The sequence below is a fragment of the Cervus elaphus genome, chromosome 29 (assembly GCF_910594005.1).
Source record: "Cervus elaphus chromosome 29, mCerEla1.1, whole genome shotgun sequence".
Lineage (NCBI taxonomy): Eukaryota > Metazoa > Chordata > Mammalia > Artiodactyla > Cervidae > Cervus > Cervus elaphus.
This window is the reverse complement of record NC_057843.1, coordinates 11,268,229-11,282,957: the sequence shown is the minus strand read 5'-3', so window position 1 is coordinate 11,282,957 and position 14,729 is coordinate 11,268,229. Positions and strand designations below refer to the sequence as shown.

Sequence of the window (14,729 nt, the reverse complement as noted above, 5' to 3'; positions counted from 1 at the left end):
TAGCATTCTGCTTGATTCTAGCCAGTGTCCCATTTCCTGGGCAAATGGAGCGGCTGTGACTTAGAACTTGTGATGGAGCCCATGGGTCAGACCAAGGACCAGACCAAAGACTCTTTTTTAAAAATGATTATTATTGAAGTATAGTTGATTCACACTGTCGTGATAGTTTCTGTCGTACAGCAAAGTGAATCAGATATATGTACAAACATATTGTATACATATATAGGTATACATAAACATATAATAAATATGCACACACATACGTGTGTATATGTGTATATTCTTTTTCATATTCTTTTCCATTAGGGTTTACTACAGGATATTGAATATAGTTCCCTGTGCCATACAGTAGGACCTTGTTGTTTATCTATTTTACATATAGTATTTTGTATCTGCTAATCTCAAATTCCCAATTTATCCCTCTTTACTCCATTTCCTCTTTGGTAACTGTAAGTTTATTTTTGATGAAGTTTGTTTTTGATGTCTGTGAGTTTCTTTCTGTTTTGTAAATAAGTGCATTTGTGTCATATTTTCCATTCCACATATTAGTTTTTCAGTCTTTAGGTATTTTTCTTCAGTGAGGCACAAGTTTCTCATCCCTAAAACTTTAGAACTTTCTGAGGGTTTCATTGACAATAAAATAAAAATGATGTGTTCTGTACTCAATTTATACCAAAAGTAACCATATATGGATTTTCTATTGTCTATAAAGTTCCCAAGGTTGGGAGATGTTCTTTATTAGGTTTTAACCAACAGAAGTACATCTGATTGTCTCTAGGCTTGTATTCCATCCCCTTGGGGCTAAGCCCCAAGAATTAAATCTTATGTTTTTGGGGGGCCGGCTTTGCTGGGGGACATTCTCAGAAGGAAGTCTTGCATGCCCCTCCGCAGCACTGCGTTCTCAGCAACCTCTCTCAGGCTTCTGTGCAGCTTCTCCATCTCCTTATATTCACTTTTGACATCTACAGAAGAGCATCAGGAGTTAGTGTCCTTTTCAGAAATGTCCCCAGGAAACAGATCCCCTGAGAATTCTGTTCTGACCTGGGTCAACTGTCCCAGAATATGAGCTCAGGAATGGAGCTTAGAGATTAGATGGTCCAATCAATGTGTTTTATAAACAACTTGATCAAACCAGGCATTGTTGCTCTTACCTTAAGGCTTATCTGATCATCGTGGGCACCTTCAAAATAAACACAAACCTGCCCATAGAAGAAGCCTGGGAAATCACTGGGACTTTACCAAGGCTTCACAAATGCTCAGTGGAAGGAGATAAAGCACACCCCACGCCAAACCTCCCCAAGTCTTTTCCAGGCAGCCCTCTCCTCTCAGCCCTCTCCTCCCTGCTGTCCCCGTTCTAAATTCTAGTGAATTTGCTCTGTTTTGGCATCTTGGGTTTTTAGCCTGTGGTCTGCGATTAGATGATATCCCTGTGATGGTTAATTCTATGTCTCCACCTGTCTGAGTTATGGTGCCCAGATAGTTGGTCAAACATTATTCTGGATGTTTCTGTGAGTATATTTTTGGATGAGGTTTACATTTAAATCAGTGGACTCTGAGTAAAGCAGACGGCCCTCTGCAATGTAGGTGGGCCTCATCTAATCAGCTGGAGGTCTGACTAGAGCAAAAGGCTGGTCTTTCCTGCACAAGAGGGAGTTCTCCAGAAGACTGCTTTTAGACTTCATCTGCAACAGTAGCTCTTCCTGGTTCTCTGGAAGACAGCTCTTGGACTTGAGCTGCAAGTCTTTCCTGAGTCTCCAGCCTGCTGGCTGGCCTCCCTTATTACGTTTTGGACTCATGAACCTTTCATAGTTGCATGAGCCAGTTCCTTAAAATGAATCTCCTTATGTATGTTTGTGTGTATGGGAGACATACACATCTTGTTGCCCTGTTTCTCTGGAGAACCCTGACACACACAGTCCCTGTGAAGGGACAGTTTAGACCGACCTTGGGGTTGGCTCTGGCATTGATCCGAAAGCCTCTCCCATCCCCTCTGCGCCTCTATGCCCCATAGCATGACTCAGACTCACCCACCCTGAGCTGGCCACTGATGGGAGCCAAGACTGATCAAGAAGGGAGTCAGAACCCTGAGACCGTTTGTCTTGCTCCTGAGTACACAAAGGTTGTAGGTATTTACCTGCAAGCTCCTTGTAGAGCCCATCCCCTGGGGACGAAGCCAGGGTCAGCATGGTAGCGATGCTGCCCTTCACCTTCTCCGTGATTCCATTCTACAGGACAGAGGACAATCATTCTGTTAGGATGGTGCAGCCTAAAGGGAAGGAATCTTATGAAAGGGACCCCACCCCATTCCCCAACCAGAGAGTATAGGGACCAGGGTTGCCGAAACCAAAGTCAAGTCCAAGGGTGGACCCCTTGAGGATACCCTGGGTGACTAGAGTCATCAAGACAACATTTCTGAGGGGTCCCACCTTGCCTTCATAGCTCCTTTCCTAGACTCAGGGTGATTGTACTCTGATGCTGAAGAACCAAATCGGGAGTAATGAGGATGCAGGGAGGCATAGTGGAGTGGGGGTGGGGGGAGAAGAACAGATACCACACAAGCAAAGAGGCAAAGCTCTGATCATCATCCTCTTGTCCCACCGCACGTTTAGTCACTGCCCAAATGTTTGTCAACCTCCTGCTTTTCATAACACACCATTAATATAGAGATAACCTTCCAACTGCCTGAGATATGTCTCCTTGCTACTCTCAGTCCTTTTATCAGCTAAAACCATTTCCCTCTTCCAACCATCTCTTGCCACCCTTTGAAAAACACTCAACTCTCCACTATGCTGACAGAGCCTAGTTCTGAACCTTCATCTCCTGACTCCAAGACATGATCTTTTCACCAACGCATTGGACCAAAGTTCTAGTCTCAGCTGCATCTGTGACCCTAGTGCTGGTAACTTTGGCCCTTAGCCTTAGCTTCATTGTCTGTGAGATCAGAGAATGGGAACTCTCTGTGGTTTCACCCAGTTGCACCTTCTTGCGTTTCTCTCATTTAAGATACATTTGGACATGATGAACGAGCTAATCATTTTTCAGTGCAATTGTTTTCTTGGGCACCTTAAGGGCCAGTTTTTATGTGCTCAGTGGGGATTGGCAGCTGTAGAATTTGGCAATTTTCTGCAGGTATTTGTAGGCAGTGGTAATATGTGAGACGATGGAAACTAAACTGCTACTGGTAAATGAAATACCTCTTAGCCCGATCCAAGAGAAATAACATGCTTCGTGTCGAGGAGAAAGGGATTTTCCAAAACTGCAGTGATGGGAAGAGAGGAGATTGTGCACAAGAGGTTGGAGATGTTTCAGGAAGCAGGTTGGTCCAGAGGTGGATGGAAATAGCAAGGAGCTGGGTCCTTGGGAGGTTGGGAGAGGTCAGCTAAGCCTGGACTGAGGCTGATGAATTTGGAAATGCTATTGGCCAGGGAGGAGCTAGCAGTAGCTTGGACTAAAGCAAAGAATTTATATTACTTGTGGAGGAGGCTGACAAACTAAGAGACCCAGGACTGGGACTAGATGGTCCACATGTACTTGACAGAGCACTTAGTTTCGAGGAAACTGTCAAACTGTCTTCTGAGATGGACAGAATCTCACCAAAATCTATGCCAGGTACTGTAATGAACAGATCTATAATAGTTGGTTGGCATTTATCTATAGGTATTTTATGTAGACAAGACATTTTCCCTCATTAAAAAAAGATCTGGGGACTTCCCTGGTGGTCCAGTGGCTAAGACTCCATGCTCCCAATGCAGGGGGTCTGGGTTCAATACCTGGTCAGGGAACTAAATCTTACATGCTGCAACAAAGACTGGGTGCAGTCAAATAAATACTTTTTTTAAAATATGTCTTGAGATAATACTATTGCTGGAGCTTGTTACCTGGTCCCAAATCCCCACTCTTGTAACTTGCTAGCTCTGTGACCTGCTGATACACCTCTGACTGCCTCAGTTTTCTCATCTGTAAAGTGGGAACAATCATAGCACCTTATCTCACAGACTTGCTGGGGATTCAATAAGCTCACGCTTGTGAAGCGCTTAGGGTCCCCTCTAGATATCACACTGATCTTAGTGATGACCCAGGAAAGAGAAAGGATGCAGGAGAGAGCTGGAGGCGCTGAGTTGCAGGCTGAGACAAGCCCGAGCCAGCACGTGATGTAGGCTGGCCTCTGCCCTGGCATCATGGGCGTCAGTAAGCCCACTTTGCAGAAGGCATCCGGCTCTAACTGGGCTCAAACAACTACTGCTTCCTCCATCTCTGCCCCTCCTTCCCGTGCTCCCCAAGGAGCCCTCTGGGACCGGAATGCAAACCACGTAAGTTGAATACCTTCAGCTGCTGAAACTGGTGCTGCATCCTTTCTTGAGCCCGTTCGAACATGCCCTCGGCCACCTGCCGGTCCACCCCTCTTCTGAGGGCATCTTTCATTCTTTCACATGCTTTTTTGCCCGTGATCTGTGCGGCCTCTGGCAAAAATGATAGCCACAGTAACACTTCAACAAGGACTTGCTTAGATATCCTTAGCATCAGAAAGAAAGATAAGCAAACCAACTATACACACATACACATATGCATATACATGTAGACACACACATAGACACATCTGTGGCTTCCCAGGTGGCACAGTGGTTAAAAAATCTGCCTGCAATGCAGGAGAGTCAAGAGACATGGGTTCAGTCTCTGGGAGAGGAAGATCCCCAGGAGCAGGAAACAGCAACCCACTCCAGTCTTCTTGCCTGAGAAACTCCATGGACAGAGGAGCCTGGCAGGCTATAGTCCATAGGGTCACAAAGACTCAGACACAACTGAGCACATATATATACACCTACATAACCATACGTATTTGTGTGTGTGTATATATACATACATACATACATATAGTTATACATGTAGCACCATTTTCTACACCATGGAAATAGAATAGCATAATAAAAAACAATCAATATTTGATCATTTTCATGTAGAAAACCTACTGAGTGAATTAAGGAGAAGGTTACATAATTCCAAACTCCACCACCCACCCCAGAAAAAAATCAATAGGACCAACAAACCAAGAAAAAGCTGGCAAGTCAGTTTACAGGTACTTAAAGAAAATAAGAATGAGAATTCAATAAATGGCTTTTATAGTTTAATTAGCTGTGATGCAGTGCAGAGAGGAGAAGCATGATGTCTAGATGAAGGGTGGATGGAAAGAACTGGAAACAGATAAAAGCGGTTCATGACTGACCTCTCCCCACCCCTTTGCAATTGTTGAGTTTTAACTTGTAGACCAAGAGTGTTATGGGGGCTTAGGACATAGAAGGACAAATGCTTTAAGGGGGGAACAGCAGACAAGAATGTTAAAGGAGCTGACAGACCCCAGAGGAGGCGGAAACATTGCCCTTGGGACCCCCACCTTCGTAACAGGGCTTCAGGTCGTTCTGAACAGAGGTGGTGAGAGATTCATAAATCTTCCTCTTCTTTCTGAGGATGTGTCCCTCCAGGCCTCCCAGGATGGCACTTATCTGAGAATGCACATCAACAAAAGGCCATTTGTGACAGTCCCTTGACAGAAGTAAGGCAGGGGTTTCCACGGGCTGTACTGTTTCCTCCGCCCGGGTTACTGTTGGCTGGTCCCATCTCCACTTCCAGGCTGTGAGCTCCTCCCCCACAGGCAGGAACCTTGTCTTCTTTTTTTTTTTTTGGCCATGCTTTATAGCATATGAGATCTTAGTTCCCCAACCAGGGATGGAACCCAGGCCACCTGCATTGGGAGCATGGAGTCTTAACCACTGGACCACCCGGGAAGTTCCAAAACTTTGTCTTAAGCATCTTTACATCCCAAAATTCCTCCCATAGTGCCTGGTGCCTCAGACAACTCAATAAGTATTTGCAGAGTTGAACTCAGGTGCATGCATGGTTATGGGATGGGGCATCTTTCGGAAGTTTAAGGGGGCACAGGTGATTCTCATGTAATTTGGGCTGGGCCTGTGCATAGTCATGTCTTCCAAAATTCTTACACTGAAATCTTAAACCCCAATGTGATTGATGGCTTAGATGGTAAAGAATCTGCCTGCCATGGAAGAGACCTGGGTTCAATCCCTGTGTCGGAAAGATCCCCTGGAGAAGGAAATGGCAACCCACTCCAGTATTCTTGCCTGGGGAATCCCATGGACAGAGGAGCCTGGCGGGCTAGAGTCCGTGGGTTGCAAAGAGTCACACACAAGTGAGCAACGAAGCACAAATGCAGTGTGATGGCCTTAGGAGGTAGGGCCTTTGGGAGGTGATTAGGACTCAAGGTGGAGCCCTCTCAGTTGGGATGATGCCCTTTATAGAAGAGACCCTAGAGGGCTTCTGTGCCCTTCTGCCATGTGAGCACACAGCAAAAAGACAGCCACCCGTAAACCAGGAAGTGGGCCCAAGCAGACACCAAGCCTGCCTGCACCTTGATCCTGTACTTCCGGCCTCCAGAATACTGAGAAATGTCTGTTTGTAAGCTTCCCAGTCTATGGTATTTTGTTATAGCAGCCCAAACAGACTGAGACAGCCCAGACTAAGAAAATGAGTCCCAGATAAGAGTCTTGAGGACTCAAAACTAAAAAGTAATCTGCAAAAAAATGACACTTCTTTAAACTTCACTGCCGTGGATGGTATTTCATGACATTGGCAAAAATGAAGTCAGTGAGACTGTTATAAGTGGATTCAAATGTTGATATAGCTAAGGACTCTTTGAAGATACTTCCTGGGAACTGAGTTTGTTTGACAGTCTCAGCACTTATTATTGGCTGCTTCTCAGGGAACAAAGCTTGCTACCTCCAGGATCACGTCTCTCTCGTCCATCCTGCTATGTTCTGTATCTCGTAGCATCTGTTATTAGGTCTACCCAGAGCCTAGACACTCCAAGGGAACAAGTAGGGAAAGACAGGCAACCTTCAAAATCCTGCTGGGAAGAAAACCACTACCCAACCTCATTGCCTTCTTCACTCTATAAGGATCTTACCTCCTGGATCAGGAAACTCTTTTTATAGCTGTCATATTTCCAGCCATTTCTTATCCCAATTTCAGTCATCTTCTCCTGCAGAGAGAGCTTAAAAGCATCTATGTGGGGGATCAGAGCTGAGCCATCAGCGGGCTTCCCAGACCTACTGAGGAAAGCAAAGTAAAATGTTAAGAGACAGCAGCAGTTATTGTGGGATTAAAACAAAGAATAAACTAGCTGGTATTCTTTTACTCATTTTTAAGAGAAGGGGGATGAGATCTAATAGTTATAGAATTTCTATAATATTCCAAGCACTGTGCTGTGCTAGGCCCTTGATATAAAAACCTATGAAGTCAGTGCAATGACACCCATTTTACGGATGAGGAAATTGAAGTTTGGAAATGGTTGCTAAAATGTGTTCAAAGTCACATGGCTAGTGAGTAGCAGGGTCAGGCCTTAGACACTGATCTATTTGACCTCAAAACTCATAGTCTTTCAGCTACTCAAATGTTCCCACTTGAAAGGGTGGGATGAAATACACCTTAAAAGATGGGCAAGGCTTGTTGTTGTTTAGTCACAGAGTCATGTCTGACTCTTAGTCACCCCACGGACTGAAACCTGCCAGGCTCCTCTGTCCACAGAATTCTCCAGGCAAGAATACTGGAGTGGGTTGCCATTTCCTCCTCCAGGGGATCTTCCCAACCCAAGGATTGAGCCCAGTGTCTCCTGCATTGCAGAGATTCTGCAGATTCTTTACCACTGAGCCACCAGGGAAGCCTGTGTAATGTTTAGGGATGTGAAAAGAAGGAGGAAGCATCTCCCCAGGGACGACATAGTGAACTAAGTTTCAGGACATCCCAGGGGTATGAGGTGAGCGGGTGAGCAGAGGAGAGGGCAGAGGCTTGAAGTCCTAGATCTTTACCTGTGTGTCAAGTGACCCTGGGAAAGCTGCATGATTCCTCCCAATGGCAGTGTGTTCACTTGCAAAAAGACCAGAGCCACTTCAGAGGATTCTTGGGAGGCTATGATAACATGATGCATGCAAAGTGCTTAGCGCAGTTCCTGGCACGTCTCAGTAACTCTGCTGCCCTCAGATTGGTAAAAAGCCAGATGGGGCAGGGAGGGATGTGAAAGGCCAATTGGAGGCAGGTGGAATGTCTTAAAGTCTATTCCAAGGAATTTGGAGTTTACCCTACAGACATGTAAACAGAGTGAGTGGGCATAGGTGGAATGGCATGATGAAAAACAAATTTAAAGGAAGGTTGGGGGGAGGGGCAGGGAGCATTGAGCAAAAGTAGAATGGTTCAAGCTGGAGCAGGTGGCGGGCCAGGTGAAATGCCAGGGGTGAAGGATGGAGACTGAAGACAGGTGAGGAATAGAAGACTCTGTTTCTGTGGATGGAGGTCAAGGAAGGAGGTCCGAAACCATTGGAGGTCAAGGAAGAAGGGAAGGAGCAGGCACTGTGAAGGCTCAAGCCCCAAACCCCACACCATGTGTCAAAGAACAAGCGGAGTCACCCTGAGCCATTTTTCCTTTTCATGCTCAGGGAAATTTACGAAGGCTGTGTGTTTCCTTAAGTCCACACTCTCCAACCAAAATACCCTATCCTGGGCCCAGGTCCATAAGAAAATGGATCCCCTGCTGCCTGTAGGAGATATTTGAAAAATAACAGGAATTATAACATTAGTCTCAAAGTAGCATCTCCAGCTGCACTCTGGGTCACCATGGGAAGATTTTAAGTAAACCCAACCAGAAAGGCTTTTGTGTTTTGCCAAAGACTGAGTTTTCCTCCTCAAGTTGCAAGCTACTCTGGACCCTTCCAGATCCCAAGAACAAATTCTTGAAGATGAGACTCTGGGCCAGGCATTCTTAGGATGTTTGTTCACAAGGAGCCAAATGGATTCCTTTACCTAAAAATGCACCCAAAAACGGGATCAATCTGTTCGTAGATGGGCTGTGTGAGGGCTTCATTCAGATCAATTCTCGCAAGAGTCCTGGAGGCATAGATGCCGTTTTTCAGGCAAACCGCTTTCAGAGTCTGGTGAAAGCCCTGGTTTCCTCTGCTCCTCTGGATAAACAATGAGATAACAGAGTCAGTAGGTACCTAGAATTCATGGAATCAGACCTACACTGCCTCGTGTGTGTGTGTGTGTGTATGTGCATGTGTGTGCTCAGTCAGAGATGTCTGACTCTTTGTGACCCCGTGGACTGTAGCCCACCAGGCTCCTCTGTCCAGGGGAGAATGTGCCGTTTTGTCCTCCAATGGATCTTTACAACAGAGAGATAAACGTACATTCCTGCAGTTGGATTCTTCACTACTGAGGCACCTGGGAAACTCATTCAATTAGTCTAATTTTTAGTAAAACGAAATTATCAATAATACTTGTGTACTAGTTTAGTATCTATGTTTTCGACTAGATCCCAAACACTATTAGCAAGAGTTACCAGGAAGAGTAGAGACACGATCTTCCAATTAAGCTATTCGTTATTAAGCTGCACAAGAGGAGAGCAGTCACACCTCTGGTCAGCAGGAGCCTCCACTGTGAATTCCCAAAGCATCCTCCCCTGTCTGCTCACATACAGCAGCTTCGCATTTGTCTCTCTACTCATCAGGCTGCTGCAGTGGATCCTCAGCTGGTTGAGATCAAGCCCAGTGTCTCATCCATTGTGACATCCTCACCGTCTGGTCCTGGCATACGTCATGCTTGATAAACGTGTTAAATGAGCAGTTCTTAAATAAAAGTGTGCTCTGACTCCACTGCGAGTATCTTTCAGATTTTCCAAACACAGCCCAGAGTTTTATATTTTTTATTAAATATTTGATAAAATGTGATCTGATGTGTATATCTTTGTCATATTTTTTCCCAGAAACATAAAATTCATAAATGAGAAGAAAAAAATTATTATGACGCGAGAGCTATTAGAGACAACAGATTTTGGACACATGGTGATTGATTCTCAGTAGAAGAATAAGAGAATATAAAATACATTAGCACTGACCAGAATTTCAGTAGAGGGCCTTGTGATCACTGTTGTAGCTGTTTAGTCTCTCAGTCGTGTCCGACTCTTTGCAACCCCGTGGACTGTAGCCCTCCAGGCTCCTCTGTCCATGGGGTTTCCCAGGCAAGAATACTGGAGTGGGTTGCCATTTCCTCCTCCAGGGGATCTTCCCAACCCAGGGATTGAACCCAGGTCTCCTGCATTGCTGGTGGATTCTTTTACCATCTGAGCCACCAGGGAAGCACTTGTGATCATTAATCAGTGATCTGTGTTTTAGGGGAATATGTTTTAAGTTAATGGCCGTGGAGCATGGTACACTGACAGCATGCTGTATCTATCTATCTATCTATCTATCTATCTATCTATCTATCTATCATGTCTGCCTAGCTATCTGTATTTTAATATTCTGCCATTTCACTTAATATTATAACATGAGCATTTCCTGAATTCACTGCAAATACTTCCAAAAAATATTTTAACAACCACATAATATCATATGGATGCATCATAATTCACTTTATCATTCTCTTATCACTAGACATTTAGGTTATTTTACTATATTGTATAACATTATGATGTTAGTATATACATGTTTGCCCAAATGTGTGATCACAAAGGCAAGCTGCTTATCCAATAGGAACTCCCCAGGTGTGTCTGTAGTCACAGAGAAAGAAGCCATTGAAGGGCTAAGGAGAGAGGGGATGGTTCCTAGGATGGAGCCCTAGTGACAGCCTGAAGATGCCTAATGCCACTCCTTCTCCCCAAGCACATCGTCTCGGAGACTAGTCCCCACCTCCTGCCTTCACTTGCTCAGCACCCACTTACTCATTCAGTTTTTTGATCTGGGATCTTCTACCATCCTTTGGAAACAGTTCTCCCTACGGTCACTTAGTTACCTATTGCTATGAAACAAATTACCCCAAACTTCATGGCTTAAACAACAATACACATTTCTTATGTCCCATCCCTTGTTGTTCAGTTGCTAAGTCATGTCTGACTCTGCAACCCCATGGACTGCAGCACACCAGGCTCCTCTATCCTCCACTATCTCCTGGAGTTCACTCAAATTCATGTCCATTGAGTTGGTGATGCTATCTAACCATCTCATCCTCTTTGCCATCCCTTAGAAACCCCACATAACTAATTAAAAGATAAAACAACAATTTGTACACCAAGTGAGAGATTACAGGATGCTTTTTTATTGTGTATCTAATTGATACTTACATCAGCCCTGTGAAATAGACTAGACAAGTGTTTATCATACCCATTTTATAGAAGAAAAATGCAACAGGCTTAAGTGGGTTTAGGGCCTCGCCCGGGCCTACAGAGAGGGTGTTTGGTGGGGCTGACATTCAAAACAAGGCCCTCAGATCCTGTATTCCACCTCTTCCTCCCTAACCATGTACCTTTCCCTGAGTCCTTGCAATGCAGAGTCGAACAGTTGCTCAATATGCTTTCCTGTGTGCAATTTTCACTCTCTCCCAATCTCTTCTAGCTCTTTATTTCTCTTGAAAGCAAGAGGATAGTAGAAAAGTAGGCAAGGGATCAGACAGACCTCCCCAAATATCATGGTTTTTCCCTTTCGAGGGTCACTCACCACCAGGCACGCCCCAAGGATGCGTCGGTAGGAACTCCTGGCGTTCCAGATCCCTTCTTGCAGGGGCCGCGCTATGTGGGCAAAGCACTGGTCAATGGCCTTCTCCAGCAACTGTATCTCCTCTTCCACAAATCTCCGCAGGCCACTCATGTGCAAGTGTTCATTCTAGAGACAAGGACCATCCAGAGCGTGAGGCTGCGCCCTCGCTACAGGCATCGGCTTTTGCAATTCTGCTTCCTCTAAGCCTGTCCAGATTGAGTTTGAGCTCATCACCCACCGTGGGCTTCTCCCTCTCACCCAGGAAAGCATCCTCCAGTCCACAGGTCTCCTTAAGCTTTGCGGGATTGCATGCATGTGTGCTTAGTCTCTAAGTTGTATCTGACTCTTTGCAACCCCGTGGACTGTCTCCTGCCAGGCTCTTCTGTCCATGGGATTTCCAAGGTAAGAATACTGGAGTGAGTTGCCATTTCCTTCTCTAGGAGCTCTTCCTAACCCAATGGTCGAACCTGAATCTCCTACACTGGCAGCAGATTCTTTACCATCTGAGCCACGGGGGAAGCCACTTGTGGAATTGGAGAATAGAACGAATATATGCCTCCTACAATTTATTTTAGTGGTATAATCCATTAGGCTATTGGCAAGAGTAAATATTTTTAAAAACCCAGCTGTTATTAAAAGAGATTTTTCTCAATGACATCTGATTTGACAAATATTTAATGAACTTGGTGCAATTTGGGAGGATAGGATTTCTCAAATTTGTGTGAGGAAAATGTGCATGGAACTCAGTGGGCAAGTTGGTTCAAACCTGAGTACCTGGGATTCTATGCTTCTAGCAAGTCCCGGGTTAACAGTGACCATTTGGAATAAATAACAGAGATAAAGGACCACCAAAATAAAGACTCGGTTCCTGCTTCAAAGGAGAATAGTCTAATCAGGGAAGAAATGTCAATTCAAACATATAAGGGAGTGACCACCAGAGGCTGTCTTGACCTCTAGGTTCCAAACTGGGAACTTTGTAGTGCCTGCCCCTGTATGAGAACCCCAGAGATCAGGCAGTGTCCACCTGCAGTAGAAAGAAGCCACACTCCTTAGCTCAGCACTTAAGGCCCTTCTTGGCCAGAACTCAACCAATTTCTCCAGCATCACCAGCTGTTTGCCCAAAAGGTCCTCCCATGTAGCTGCCCATGAACTTGCTGCCGTTCCCCAAATGCGCCATCCTTTTGGCTGTGCACAGGCTCTTCCCACGTGCTCGTCCTCCCGGAAAAAGCTCCAAAGTCACTTCTCGTGTCATGCTGTCCCTGACTGCCCCAGCAGAGTTGGGGTGAGCAGAGTCTGGCTGCTCTTTCCTGGACTCCCGTTGCCCTTGGTACATCCCTGCTACGCTGTGTCTCCCTCAGGCCGTGTGTCTCCCTGTTCTGGGCCAGGACCTTGCTGAAGAGAGAGACTGTTGTTCATGCTTGTTTATTCCAGGCATGTCACAGAGAATGCAGTCCATAAACGTTTGTGGGGTGAGTGAGTGGCATGGAGACATGGCTGGATAACATAAGATTTTAAATTCTATTCCAAATTGGATGAGAGAAATAGCTCTTGCATTAAGGTGTGACCTTCCATAGATGACTTATCATCCCTTAATCCTCAAGGGCATTGTCTGTGAAGTAAGTTGAATGGAGCTGAATGATCCTGAAAATGAGCCTCAAACTCCTACATTCTGAGTCTCAGAATAGATGAGTTTCAGAAGTTGATGGAAACTATCCAACTTCAGGCATGCCCTGGGAAGTTTCAGAGTTTTCACTAGTTAGAATTCTATACTGTAGCTCATCAGGCTCCTCTGTCTATGGAATTCTCCAGGCAAGAATACTGGAGTGGGTTGCTATTTCCTTCTCCAGGGGATCTTCCTGACCCAGGGATCGAACTCCGGTCTCCTGCGTTAGAGACAGATTCTTTACCAGCTGAGCTACCAGGGAAGCCCCGGAATTCTATAAGCAGGACTTTTTTCTGAGTGCTCGCTGGGTTCTTTGAAATTTCTGGTGTCACTGGTGACCCAAATGAAAGAAGAAAGAAGTCATGAAAAGGAACGCCACAGGCAAGATTCTCACAATGGCTCACTCTCAATGAATCCTTATTGAAGAAGGATAAAAAGCAGAAGAGCTGGGAATAAAGAAAGGGAAAAAGCCTGGCATCTACTATGAATAAATGCAGGACTCATTCAACATTGAGATTGTCATAATCAACTTCCCATTGATTTGTAAAAATAAAGGTGAGATCCCTGTTCATTTAAAACCACTAACTGGACTTCTCTGGGGGACCGGTGATTGAGAATCCACCTGCCAATGCAGGGGACATGGGTTTAATCCCTGGTCTGAGAAGATTCCACAGGCCACAGAGCAACTAAGCCGATGCACCACAACTACTATAGCCCGTGCGTGCTCTGGTGTCTGGGAACCACCAGAAGAGAAGCCACCTCAATGAAAAGCCTTCACACCACATCTAAGAGAGTACCCCTCACTTGCCACAACTAGACAAAAGCCAGGGCACAGCTATGAAGACCCAGCACGACCAAAAATGAAATTAATTAATTCTAAAAAATAAATATAAAATAAAATCCTTATCCTCTAATTTTTGAGTTTGAGTCACAATCTTAAAAAAAAAAAAAAAAGGTCCATCACATACAATTTTAGGGGTTTTTTCCCCCCAGAATACAAAAGAACTGACAAAGTTCTTGCCTTCCAACTTTCTATCAAAGAAGTAAGGCTGAGACTGATATGTGAGGCCAAAGAATTTTGAGGAAGGCTGCTGGCAACCCCCTCTAAAAGGCTATGATAGAATTCCAGCCAGCCCCCTCCTCTGCGTCTTCTGTCGCCTAGAGTCTGGATACAAGGAGAGAGCTGAGGCTGTACTTCCATATCACACTCCAGCTTGGGCTGCAGAAGGCTTTGTCCCGGTGTTTATCAAACAAACCAACCACACACAGCACCGCATCTGATTCATTTTCCATCAGCACTTCCAAAAGCAATCTTTGGCTGGGCAGCAAGGCAACTTTCACCCCGAAGAATTTTTTCGGGAAGTTGGAATGTCAAAACCTTCACTAGTATTTCAGAGGACAAAAGTCAAAGTAGAAAATCTCAAATTCCAGAAAGGTTTTGTTGTTTGTTGTTTTTTGTTTTGTTTTGGTTTTGGTTT

General features: G+C 45.0%; 1 protein-coding gene across 6 annotated transcripts in view; it reads right to left on the bottom strand.

Moving 5' to 3' along the window:
- Nucleotides 1-408: 408 nt before the first annotated feature.
- Nucleotides 409-14,729, bottom strand: part of NUGGC (nuclear GTPase, germinal center associated) — a 53,576-nt gene continuing 39,255 nt past the window's right edge. For 5 of the 6 annotated variants that reach the window (XM_043890838.1, XM_043890842.1, XM_043890837.1 and 2 more), the window contains 7 exons: nucleotides 11,550-11,714; nucleotides 8,863-9,020; nucleotides 6,974-7,118; nucleotides 5,390-5,498; nucleotides 4,324-4,460; nucleotides 2,135-2,225; nucleotides 409-962 (listed from right to left, as the gene is read on the bottom strand). In XM_043890838.1, the coding sequence (XP_043746773.1) occupies nucleotides 823-962; nucleotides 2,135-2,225; nucleotides 4,324-4,460; nucleotides 5,390-5,498; nucleotides 6,974-7,118; nucleotides 8,863-9,020; nucleotides 11,550-11,714 (945 nt within the window). In that variant the 3' untranslated portion in view covers nucleotides 409-822. The remainder of the gene's footprint in view (nucleotides 963-2,134; nucleotides 2,226-4,323; nucleotides 4,461-5,389; nucleotides 5,499-6,973; nucleotides 7,119-8,862; nucleotides 9,021-11,549; nucleotides 11,715-14,729) is intronic. The other variant, XM_043890840.1, reaches the window with a different exon arrangement.